The sequence below is a fragment of the Pteropus medius genome, unplaced genomic scaffold (genome assembly GCF_902729225.1).
Source record: "Pteropus medius unplaced genomic scaffold, Ma_sr-lr_union100, whole genome shotgun sequence".
Lineage (NCBI taxonomy): Eukaryota > Metazoa > Chordata > Mammalia > Chiroptera > Pteropodidae > Pteropus > Pteropus medius.
This window is the reverse complement of record NW_024349519.1, coordinates 10,367,285-10,380,904: the sequence shown is the minus strand read 5'-3', so window position 1 is coordinate 10,380,904 and position 13,620 is coordinate 10,367,285. Positions and strand designations below refer to the sequence as shown.

Sequence of the window (13,620 nt, the reverse complement as noted above, 5' to 3'; positions counted from 1 at the left end):
TTTCTCTCTTTTGATCCCTTCTCTGCATGTTAGATACTGAAAGCAAGAAGTGTAGCAAAGTTCCAAGTCAAGCTCAATAAAAACTCAAGATATTCTTCCATACAAAAACAGAGAATCAACAACGATTTCTTCAAATCTGAAGTAACCTTTGAATCCAACCCATTTAATTCTGCAGATGAAGAAACTGAGGCCCAAGAAGGTAGGTGACTTCTGGACACCTGTCCCAGGTATGTATCCTCAAGAGCCTGGTGGGAGTTTTTAATGCATTTTTCCTCATCTTCAATGTCAATAGTTTTTCATAAACAAAGAGCGGAAGTCACATCATACCGAAGACAGTAGTACTGCCTACAGCTTTCTTTAAATCCACATCTTTATATTCCTACAGTCGGTACAAAGCAGGATATACTAAAAAGCTTAAAGGGAGAAAGTAGGTTACCAGAACTCAAATAGATGATTCAATATCTTTAAAAATGAAAGAAAAAAATCCACTAATTTGCTAATCTAAATGTTAAACAGCAACCTCCCACCACTTACATTTTGTACTGTCTCCTTCAGTAATGCCTTCCTGCTATCCTTTTCTAGCCCCCGCCTTCTCCTATGAAAAGAAAAAATGATACATTTGGGGAAATTTTAAAGCTTGTTATACTCATGTAATCACTGTTGAGCTGAAAGTGTGTGGCAAGGTGGGTGTTCCAGCACCACAGCTCCTGGCCTGTCTTCATGTTCACACAAGCCTCTCATACCCGCCTATGTCTGCTGAGAAAGGCCCAAGCTGGGGCTTTGATTATCACAAAGTAGAAATAGGAAATGTGAATTTGTGTTATAAAAATTTATTGAATAAAAGCCAAAAAGTCATTTTCTAAAACATATATGGACTCCATACAACAGAGTATTCTGATGCCATTCTCACTTATAATACCATTAAATTAAAATAATTCTACAAGAAGAGCTCAATAAGTATTAGTACACAACAAAAAATATACTTGCCATCTCAATCTTATATTGTTTTAGAACTAAATATTTCTATAATTTTACTGACTGACAATGCCCAGAAGCCTTCACGATTTGTAATTACTTTCAATGAAAAACAACAAACATTCCCACAAAAGAAAGAAAAGACTTGAAGCTTAATTATCTCTTCTGCCATGAAACATTCTTATGACCCTGTCCTAAAGGCATTTTGATTTCCTCTGTTTATCTTCTAAGTTCATTCATTCCTCTTACTAAAATATATTTTCAGCCTGTGTTGATATTGATAAATGACTTATTTTAGAAAGTAGAAATCACCTCTTACTTATCTTGATGTCTTCCAATGTACCCTACACTAGTAATATATGAGACGACTATTTGCTGAATGAAAGAATAAGGCTCAAGGAGATGGTCATTTTGTGGACCCCAAAAATGTAGGCAGGAGGAGGAAATGTGAGGCCAGGGCAGCTCTCTCCATGCTAAGTAAGGGATCTGGTTTCTCAAAGGCTGAAGTTTAAGCTGGCATAAGGGAAGCCAGAGGATAACATTTAAAACATCCCCATAGAATCTCAAGGCAAGATATAGCGAAAACAAAGTGGCCAAAGCAATTCCACTTCAGTTGTCTCTTGATTTTTTGTCCACCATTTACTATAAAGATGAGTAAGAATGGTAGAAAGTGAGGCACCATTCTATGCAATTAATCTTTGGTGCTACATCCTTCCACCATCATTCCCCCACTCCCTCACCACCCCCTGCCAAGAAATAATACAACAAATGGCTACCTGTGCCTATCATTTTGGAATCGTGGGGAAAGTGAGTGGGTGGTTAATTATAAGTCTATGTAGTTACATTAGTTAGCTACCGACTAAAATTGTACCTTCTTAAAATAATCATTTCGTAAACATCATTTTCACAACTATTCTAGGAAGCCCTGTCATTATTTTTAGCTATTATTTTATTTTACAGTTTTCAGGGAACAAAGGGGGGTGATGAGTATTACTAGTGAGTGTATTTAAATCACTTTTAAAGGCTATTTTTATACCTACTTCCTCCCCCAAATTATGTGAAGTAGATTATTTCACCTCATGGTAAAATGATACAAAAGCAAAGATAGACAGTTAACATATCTTCTAAAACAGTCATGTACTAATTTATACTTTCTATACAGAATCACTGCTATTTTGACAGCTGATTCAGGTTATTTCATGTTATTCTACTCTATAAATAGACGAGTATGTATGTTTATTAAATAGTGGTGAATTAGTGAGCGAAAAATGAGAATCACAGATATTATTGTAAGAATTATTAAGTTTATCTTTAGAGTCAGAGACAGAAAAATTTCCTAACTAGAAATACATCAAGGTAGTATTTAAAAATTCTCAACAATTATTACTCATACAAAAATGGAAAGATAATATTTATACAGCTATACAAATGATCTTATAAAATATCATTTGATTAACATTAACAAATAGGTCAGATACTCAAGAAACTGAAACATGTCACTAAGTCTTTAGAAGAAAATGCATTTGACTAGTCTGTTTCTTTTTCCTTGAAAATTTATTTAAAGAATCAACTTCTCTGAACCAACAAGATACTTAGATTAAATCAATAAAAGAGAAAATAAGAGAGCTCAGGTAATGGATATAATAGGGAGGCCAAAGCAGAGAACTCTAAAAGAGCAAGACGGTTTGCATGTTTATTTTATATGATCGGAATCAAGCTATTTTCCTCTGAACAAAAATGTTAATTTTGGTAGAGAAACATTCATTAGAATAAAGTAAGCAATGGATGATTACAGGAATCATTACTGGGTATAATGGCTGTGGCTTAGTGTGTTATTTTAAATTCACTTATTAAAATGAGAATCTCTATGGGAAATAAGAAAAAAAGTGAAGCACAGCATGAAAGATTTTATTAAGAAAGGTGCTAATAGCTAATAATATAATGTAATTAACTATTTTATGTTTTTTAATAGGCCATGGCACTCTCATCGATATTTCATTTCAAGCGTTTTACACTGCAATTCTGAATATCATTAACAACAGCTCAGAATTAGACTCGAATGCTTTCAAGAATTCCTGTTTATTTTCTTTTTAGACTTTTGAAAATATAACACATGGAAAGCATAGTAACTTTAAGGTGGCCTAAAAGCTAGGGGTTAAAATTTTTGTCTCAACCACCTAGACAAGGTGCCATTTAGAAAAAGTGGGTAACTAGCCTTAGGTCTGAAAACAAAGAATACTAAAGTATTTGATATTTCCATTATCCCTAGCTTGCTGAAAGATGTTACTTTTCATTCGATGGAGGTCAAGAATCAAATTCACCTCAATTAATGCAATGATTTTAAAGGATGTTAAAACTGGGCAGTATCGTTTAAAAACAAAATTTATAACATGAATGGGGAAAAGAAATGCTATTAGAATAATAAAGCAACTAGATACTACTACTATTGTTTACATCTTCACAAATTTAGAGCTGTGAAAATGTGCCACTGTCTGTTTTGAACCATATTTAATTAATGACTATGCCACAGTAACCAGGAGTCAGGATCTGCATTCTATGGCTCAGGCTCTGCGCCAGACCTACTTGGGAGATTCAGAACAGTCAGAGACACAGTTTGGACAAAGACAATGCTACATAATGGAAGTAGCCTTGAACTGAATCAATAAACAGCAAATGCTTCATCATTCATTATAAGTTTTACCTCTTGAGGAAGTTCTAGTTTAGAACGATCAGTTCCTTCTTTTGACTGAAGGCCCATCAGATAAGGGACAGGAGCATCAAGAAAATGTAGCAGAGATGCAGGGAGGATGGGCACATAAACATGCTGCCATTGAAATGGGAACAAGAGTGTGGTGATGCCTTCTGCCACAGTCATCAGGCGTTGATAATCTGCACAGAATAAGGAAAAACGGAGGAGAAGATTCCAAGTAAAAACATAATCACTGCATTAAGTTTGAAAATATCAATTTCCAGAAAAACACCCTTGTGTTAATAAATAAAATCATTCTTTAGGACCATTCAGAAACTAGATCAGTTCCATCCCACTTTAATTAAAGAGTGAAATAGTTTGACTTGAATGGTTTTAAGGTTCCCTGGGTAGGTGGGAAACATCATCATATTCATTGCTTCTGAAATCACTGGTATGTGAATTTACAGTCCGTTAAAATGTGGAGGAAACAAGAACTAATAAAATTGCTCTTGGCACTTCTCCCCTTAAAAATGTACAAGAATATCATTACTGATCATTTTTTGTATATAGACATAGCTATACAATCTCCAATTCAGAGGCTCTTTTTTTCCTCGTATCTATGATCATGGCTATAATCAATAGTTATCCTGATTATGTTAGCCTTCATTTTGTTGGTACAAGAAATCAATAGATATACACATTCATAGTTACACTTCCTATATTTAACCCCCAACTATAGAATTATTAAATCTAGGAATAAAGTGAAAGTTAGCAGAAAATTAAGTTTTTTTAAAAAAAATTGTTTTGTTTACATGAACTAATTTATCAAAACTAAAAACTATCTATAATATTAAAGGGCCCTCCCACCCGTTTTATTGATATAATTGATACATAACACTGTACTAGTTTCATGTGTACAACATGATGATCTGATACATGTATGTATTGCAACATGATTACTGCAATAAGTTAATATTCATCACCTCACATACTTACAAATAAAGTACCCTCTTAAACCACTCTGCCATTGATGCTCTATACATATGTCTATAATTCCTTGGAGGCAGATGTGTTTCAGAATTCAGATTTTTTAAATTAAAAAATAATAATATTGTGCATATACCATATAAATGAAATATTAAGGGCACCACCCTGTAATCACATTAATATTTCTGTAGCAAACCATGTGAGTGGCCCAGTAGGGTAGATAACCAAAGAATTTAAATAGGCCACCTTAGTTCAGGTCCGGTTTTGCCAATAAATGAGTTACAAAAAGAATGTTTGGTTTTCGGAATTTTTTTGGATTTGAGAATTAAGAGAAGGGATAGTATAGAATTGAAATTATTTCTCACAGAATTCACTGTGTACAAATACAGTAAAATCTGAGGGAGTAAGAATTTGGATAAGTCTTCTTTAAAAGGTTAAGGAAAATGATCAGTTGGTACTTGGTTCACATCAACTCAAAGGACACTTAAACTAAGCAAAAACGGAATAGTTTCCATTTAAAAATTTTTCTTATGTTGTTTTATGATTTGAAAATAACTACCTTTAACAGTCTTCAACAGGATTTTGGTAATGAATCATCAGCTATCCATAGCCCAAGTGTGCTATTTTCCTTATCTGATTCGTTATTAAGACTTAAATTTTAGGTGAAAATCTGTTTACAAGAATACTTCTAAAAAACAAATACCAAATGGCCTGAGGGGTGGGGGTCAGTCATATGAATCCAAAGAGCTGACCTGAGGTGATGTTACAGGAACACGAGGAGACAGACAGACAGACACAGACAGACAAATAACACTAGATCAACTCAGGCTCAGAGAAGAATTTGGGTTGATAAGGGCTGGTGCTCTGTGAAGGTGGACTGTTAGAGAGGTAGTCAAAGGAGATCAGACGATCAATCACCTATTACTCTGCTAGTGACCAGCACATGTTTGAGCTTTAGGAGACAAGGATCTTACATCATGTGGGTAGGTTAAGGATGGAAGCTGACCTGAAACCTCTGAAATCTGTTGAATGCTCTAGGTTTAGAAACTGTGGTAGAGTCAAAACTAACAGTAGCTCTCCCTTCTCCAGTGGGACGGGACTCCATTAAGGCATTTGCCCCATGGGCTCCCTCAGGGCAGAATGGTATTCTTTTAATGTTATTTTGCCCACAAAGGGCCTAGTTCATACCCAGAGTGTATCAAAATTTACCGATGCTACTGAATATTATAATTTTTCTCCTCTTATTGCAACAGTCTTACCAAAACACACAAAAAAAGGAGTAGGAAGGCATGCAGGTAAGTAACTAGACCACCACCAAATCCAGTGAAATGTTAAGATTCTCTTGTGTGGACATCCATCAAGGGTTGGAGACTTTTTCATCATTTTTGTAACCTCAGCACTTAACACAGTATCTGGCATATAATGGATATTCAAAGATATTTTTGAATAAATAAACGAATTAGTGGAATAAGACTACATAATTTTGCTGGATAGCCATAATTTAAATAGGCTTGTTTAGATTGTGTCCACATGAGATTAAAGAACCACTAATTTTTCAGTAGGATAAAATGGTAACTACTCAGACTAGAAACTATACACTCAAAAATCATAATTCTTGGATAGTCACATATTCAGTTAATTATGTGCATGACCAGGCACATCATAAAGAAAATTCAAATATCCATTTACTAAGTCATGGGTATTTTTCATTACAGAGAACTGTTAACAACTGACTCATTCTAACTATGCATAAGTAGACCGTGCAAGGATCAGAACCACTGCTTAGAAACAAGTATTACATTCTAACATTTGAACACTTTTTTTCCTCTCATATATTAAAAATGTAGAGATTTTAATGGTGGAAGGGAATGCAGGTTTCCCAAGGCCCTTCGGAGTCGAGAAAGAATCTTGGGAAGCTTCCACGGCTTTGTGGAAGTGACTAGAGAATGAAAGTGCGAAGCTTCCCCATCAGGAAGATGAATTCCATGTGTCAGTCCTGAAGTCTGAGGAGAACAGGGCTCCCATAAAATTAAGAGAAAAGAAAACAACTTTATTTGCACTCAGTTAAGTGTTTTATGTTTGACTGTATTCAAAATATTCAGTATGTCTTATGTAGATGGGCTGTTATAAAAATAACTTTATTGTTCTTATCTCTATTTGTTAACTCTTAAAAATTGCTATTAGTTTTACTCTGGGTTCCTATGGAGTTTTGTTGTCATAAATACACTTATAGAAATAAACTATTATCAAGGTTATTTGGGGAAGGGTGCTATTAATTAAAGATTAGTATTCTAAGACTATCATTCCCTTAACAAAAGGTCAATGTTTCTGACTCAGCTAGCTTCTTAACAAAAAAAAATTAAAAAACAAAGCAGAAAAAGAAAAAAAACAAACTAAACTATAATCTAGGTTTTAAGAAATTATTTTTAGAACATTAAATGGGAGAAGAAAACTACTTAGTAGTCCTTAAATAATTTAAAGTCGGGGGATGTTCTTCCTCCAATCCCTCACCCATCTTGAACTTCTGGATACCTTAAGCTTTTGAGGAAATATTCCAAATATTCTTTTGGTTAAGAAATCCTTAGTACTCATTTATTCTGTCAATTCTCTTCAGTCAAAAACCCTAAGAACAAACCTGTATTTGATCAGTTAAGTTTATTACTCATTGCAGGGAGGGAGAACACATACCCTGGAGAACTGTGGGATGTCTTAGAGGGTTCAGAGAGAACCTATTAAAGGGTTTGGTATTCATTTGGATAATTTTGGGGACAGTCTAAGGAAGTGGAAACTTGCTTTGGATTGGATGCTGTCAGAAATAGCGACAATTCTATGACAGGGCATCTCAGTAAACCTGATTTACAAGGAGGGCAGACTAAAGTGGGGATAAAGCTGTGAGTAGTAACAAAGTGAAGTGGCAGTAATTAATTTACCGAGAGAGGAGGATGTTTGGTATTTTGAGGGTTGTACAGTGACCTTGCTTCAAGTGGATGTTTATGTTCTTTAGGAGAACATGGCTTAGGTGTGGGCATCTGATTAGTTGGCAATAATAGTGAGGCCTAGCTGTGAGAGCTACCTCATTTCCTGTATGTCATTGGCTGCTTTTTCTTTCTTTCTCAATTATGAGCCAGACACAAGTGAAAGGCTCAGGGTTTTAGGCAGTCATATTCTGTGCCAGTTATCTATTTATTGCCTCTCAGCTCCAGGTTCACTCAGGACATGGTCTATGATCTATATGATCTATGGTCTGTAAGCATTTCTCTTTTACAGTGAGCACAATGTTCGGCTTTGGCAGTAGAGGGCACTGTAGAGATACTGAAGGAGGAAGGGGCTTCCCAGTTCCGGTGTGCACAGCATTTTGTTTGTTCCTGCTCCTGCTGCATGGTTGATCAGTAGTGTGGATATGTGAGGACATCTGGTGGTACACTTCCCCAGCCGCACGCCCATAGTAAGCAGTCTTCAGGAATGAGTTAGTGGTCACCTTCACATGGCGCTCCTAGCACAGACAGTGCATACGCAGATCTCAAACCCATGAAGGCACCCTAACAACTTCTGTATGCCTGCTCCCCACCCACAGCCTGCTTGTGCCTGGAAGATTTTTCTCCTGCCCAGTGACTGAGGATCAGCTCTGGCCCAGGCAACCCACTGACCTCCTCCATCCAATGACCTGCAATCACTTTCTTCACTGAGTTTGAACCTCAGTCTTGGGAAGGGGGCCCCTTCCAAGTTTGTCCCTCCTAGAGTATCCTTCCCATTAGCGCTTCCTTCATGTCATTACTTTCCTAGCACAGCTTAATAATTCTTCACATTATTCTTCTCTTTAAGTTACTGTGTGGTCTAATCTGTCTCCTGATTGGACCTAGACTGAAAGGCACAGGGTTTTAGGCAGTCACATCAAATCCCTAATAGCTTAGCTACTTTATGGTGGGTGGGAAAAATATTCAATCTTGTAAAAACACAACTTTAAGTAATGGAAACTAGCACCTTTGGCTATTTTCTTGCGTTGATAAAACTTTTACATGGGAAGTGAAAATAAAATTTCCCTCTTCTACTAGACACTGAAAGACATGGTTTATTTTTCCTTCACCACAAATACCACCCACTTGTTGTGGGCGTTCTTGTTTATTCTTCTTTCCAGTTCTGTGTTCCCTTCAAGACTGGATGAAATGCTACACACTTCTTAACTGAATCAAGAAATAAAAGTAGTTTTCTTCTTCAAGCATGTTTTTTAAATTTCAATATTTTAGGAAAATTATTTTTTCTTTGATACCCAAAGTGATGAATGCATAAAAGAAGTTATTTTAATATTTAAGATATACCTCAGCATGGCATATGAGGGCTTCTCAATGATTTGGCCTTTCCTGCCTCATTTCTTATCACCTCACATGCAGTCATCTGCTGGCAATTCATTCGCTGAATGTGGCATGTTTTTACAGGTCTCTGTATATACCCTTTTCCTCTACCCAGAATGTCCCTTCCCCTGTACTGACTGGCTAAGTGCCGCTTTTTCCTTAGGCAAAGGTTCCTTTGGAAAGCCTTCCCTGTGATGGTAACACTTTTTATCATCGCTAGAGTCCCTTTCACATGCTTCCACAGTACCTCATCTTTATTTCCATCAGAGCAATTATTCATTTCACTGAAAGTATTAACTTCCTGTTGTAATTATCTGATTATGTGTCTCTCTTCCCTACTACACCATCATTAACCAAGTGCATACAATAAAATGTCTAAGTTGAGAGATTATCAAAAGTCTGAACAACTAGAACAAGTAAGCCATGACAGGAGTTACTAGAGTCAAAGCATTTTACAGTATCTGTATTTTAAAGATTCTGATTAACATAAAATGAAGTGTTCATGTTAAAACCTCAAAATTTACTATTAAGTAAAAGAAACAGAGCATATAACATGTATACTAATTAAATGGAAAAACGGCAATGAGAAAAAAACATTTCAATTATTTCAAAGAAGGTAAAAAGAAAAAAAAGAGAGAGAAAGGCAGGACAAATGGTCAAAATAAGTGAATTTAAAAAAAACTTTTAGAATTGAAAAATGAAAATACCAGATATTAAGACCTGTGAGATGAAGCTAACACAAGACTCAAATGCTTAAGATGCTAATATTTGGGCAGTGTGTAAAATAATGAGCCCAAAGAATTAGTAAAAAGCAAAACCAGAAATTAATAAAATGGAAAAAAAATATATAACAGGAAGTACCAACAAAGGTGAAAGTTCTTTAAAAAGAGTAACATAATTGACACACTTTAGGTATAAATAATCAAGGAGAAAAAAGAAAGGCACAAATTAGTAGTTATTAGTAATGAAAGGGGAAAAATCTACGGATATAGCAGAGATTAAAGAGATAAGGAAACATTCAGATTTTATGTCAACAAACTAAAAGCTTAAGAAAATTATTCCTATATAGGGTGATGGGGAAACTAGACTTACCGTAGTGATCATTTTGCAGTGTATACAAATATTGAATCATTGTGTTGTACACCTGAAACTAATATGTCAATTATACTATAATAAAAACAAATTTAAAACAAATAAAAAAGGATAAATTATTACTAGAGAATAAAAATGAACAAAAATTGATTCATGAAGAAAGAGAAGAGCTGCTAGGTCAATGAATACACTGAGGTGCTGGGAGGTAGTGTGCCTGGAGATGACATGACAGCTCTGCATCCCACCCCCAACACCTTCTCCAATGCATCTCCTCCATTTGGCTGTTTCTGAGTCGTAGTCTTTATAATAAGCCACTGACAGCAAGTAAAAAACTTTCCTGAGTTTTGTGAGTCATTCTAACAAATTATGAAACCTGAAAAGGGGGACGTGGGAACTCCTGAATTTGAATTAAATTAGAAAAAAAGTGAAATATACAGTACCTTAGTTATTGTTATCCATAACAGCTAAAATGAAACTGCTGGGTCAGACTTAGATGCTGGACCACGCTCATATTTTGGTCAATCTGAGCTTCTGCTGAGCTAGCTTCAAAGCTGCCCAGAAAGGGAAAAATTATGCAGGGACAACAAAGAGTACCTCTAAGACCTCTGGTCACCAAAGGCAAGTGGTGGTAGTAGGGGAAACCAAGAAACTATTGACCCCCAGGGCTATGATGTGAAGGAGCTGTCTCATTTTATAGCTCGGTATCACCGGCTTCCTGAAGAACCTTTACTAAAAGGGCTTGAGAGAGTAATTTAGGAGCAGTATCTCTGTTTTTAAATGCTGCAGAGTGGAAGGGCATATGTGTGTTGATGCAGGACCAACAGCTAACTATGAGACAATCACAGATGGCTATGCATGACCTAGACACACAGGTCATTCCTGAGGGAAAAGCCAGCCTGGTGGACTGGGTAAAAACTACTGTAAAGTCTGTTTACCCTGAAAAGGAGAACTGCCTGACCCCCCTTATAAACGCCAGGCAGAGCACCCCAGAAGAAGCAGTTGATGTGATTCATACCCAGGCCACGTGGAGTTGGCGGTATGATAATCAGGGTATTATTCACCCATGTAGGCCTGTTACCTAAGTCACGGTGAATACTGTGGGTCCCTTTTGCATCAGCACGCATATAACCTCACTGCCACAAAATCAACGGTCAGGTCTGCTGTCCCAGCTGCCCCTCATGAATCTTACAGATATTAATAAAAACAGACTATTTAACAAGAAAATGCAAAGAGGCAGAGGAGAGAGTCAAGGGACTCATCCCAGCAGGGTGGAAATTTTTAAACAGTTATTAAGAAATCGGGCGAACAAAGCAAATATTGATAGGAGCAAAACAAAGAGGAAAAAGAAAGGGAAATGAAGAGGAACTGACCGCAGCAGGGTAGAAATCTTTGGATGGCTATCAAGAAATGGGATGAATAAAGTGAACATTGACGTGGCTGAAACAAAGGTCTTAACATAGCACTATGTAAGACTAGTGGACCAAGGGACCCCTGCTGATTCTCCTATATTAAAGGTTTCCAAACAAGTTTAGTCTATTTATCCCAGTTTGGAGAAATACAAAACATGGGGAAGGCAAAGACCATAATGAGAAATCAGACCCAGAATCGCCTGGGGTAATGTCAGGCAGATTAATCAAGATAAAAATTGACAAAACACATACGCTGCTGATGAGACTACAAATTGGTACAGCCACTATGGAAAACGATATGGAGATTCTTTGAAAAATCAAGAATTAATTGATTCTATGATCCAGCAATCCCTCTACTGGATATTTACCCCAAAGACTTGAAAACTCATACCCGAAAAGATATCTGCACACTGATGTTCATAGCAGCATTATTCACAGTGGCCAGGATATGGAAGCAACCGAAGTGCCCTACCATAGATGATTGGCTAAAGCAGCTGTGGTACATATGTACAATGGAATATCACTCAGCCATAAGAAGAGATGAAATACTGCCATTTGCAACAACATGGATGGACCTCGAGATAATCATGCTAAGCGAAATAAGCCAGACAGAAAAAGTTGAAAACCACATGATATCACTTATATATGGGATATAAACCTAAAAGCAACAAATGAACAGGACAAAGAAACAGAGACTCGTGGACATGGACTATAGACTAGTGGTTACCAGAGGGTGCGGGGGCAGGGGAGGCTGTGAGGGGGAAGGAAGAGTGGATGGGGCGGGGGCCAAACATGTGGTGATGCAGAAATCTAACTTTATGGGAGGTGAACACTCAACACAATATATATATGTATACACACACACAGACACACACACACAATAACACACACACACACACACACACAGACACACCTTACTGTCAAATTGTACACCTGAAACATACTGGATTTTGTTAACCAATGTCACCATAAAAATTGACAAAAGGGTTTGTGTCTCTTGGCTCAACCCCCTGCTGGGGACCCAAAGTCCAATGCACAAAAGTGGGTAAAATGGTCAGGGGGTAGAGACATTTCTGGGACCCCTTTATGCAGGAGCCTCAAGCACTGTGGTACCAAAACCCTTTGGTAAAGGCTTAAGGCTACAATTTGATTGATAGAATATAAAAAAATGTTAAAGTTGATAGAATTAAGGTAGAAGTTTGGGTGAAAGCTGGAATGTTTAAAAAGGTTTTATTTGAATGTTTTATGGGAATGAATACTACGTCTAAATGGGGAATACTTCACCTAGAAGTAAAACAGAAGGCATGTAAATTGCCCTACCATATATTCACTGGACATGCTAAATTGAAATAAGTCTGTCTGAGCCCACACAGTGTGGAAAAGAAGCTGGAGTGTTGGTATGAACAAACTCTGTTCAACAGCCCTATGTGGAGTGGACTGAGAATTATGGCAAAAGCCTGTGAGCTCCAACCAGTGACAACAAGTAAGATGCTGGACTAGAGAATTTCCATTTGAAAGGCAATTACTAGCTTGCTATGGGACATTAAGCTGTCCCTATGACTGAAAGACATAAAATAATCTTGAAACCTGAAATGCCCATGATGTCTTAGGTGATGTTGGAAAAACACTCTAATGAGGGAAGGCAATGCTCAGAAGAGTTCCATAATAAAATGGAAATGGTTTATATGGGAATCCTGTTACAAGGAGAATGCAAAGAAGAGACACAAGCAGGAGCCTCTTTTCCCACAGGGCAGACTCTGGAACTGAGCGAGGACCTGCTAGATTCTATTATCACTTGGATAGCGCCCTGCGAATAACTCTCAACTGACCAACAAAGAGTTGCTTCGTTTATGAATGACAGTTCCATAACGTCCTGTTTGGAAGGCTACCACTCTGATGGAGGAAGGTGAAAACATATCAGCTCAGTGGGCTGACTTGCACGCTGTTTTCCTAGCAGTGATGGAAGCAATGAACCATGGTAAAAAAGCACATGTTTGTTTTACTGACTCATGGGCAATGGAAAAATAGACTAAAAGGATGCCTTATAAGGCACAGCCCTATGGAAATCACTCTGGGAATTTATGGAGCATACTAAAGTAGTACATGTTGCTGCCCATCA

General features: G+C 37.0%; 1 protein-coding gene across 5 annotated transcripts in view; it reads right to left on the bottom strand.

Annotated features, from left to right (window-relative positions):
- The window catches only part of DENND5B (DENN domain containing 5B), a 137,410-nt gene that overhangs the window by 51,641 nt on the left and 72,149 nt on the right, over positions 1-13,620 (bottom strand). For all 5 annotated transcript variants that reach the window (XM_039882372.1, XM_039882368.1, XM_039882369.1 and 2 more), the window contains one exon: positions 3,677-3,864. In XM_039882372.1, coding sequence (XP_039738306.1) covers positions 3,677-3,864 — 188 coding nt within the window. The remainder of the gene's footprint in view (positions 1-3,676; positions 3,865-13,620) is intronic.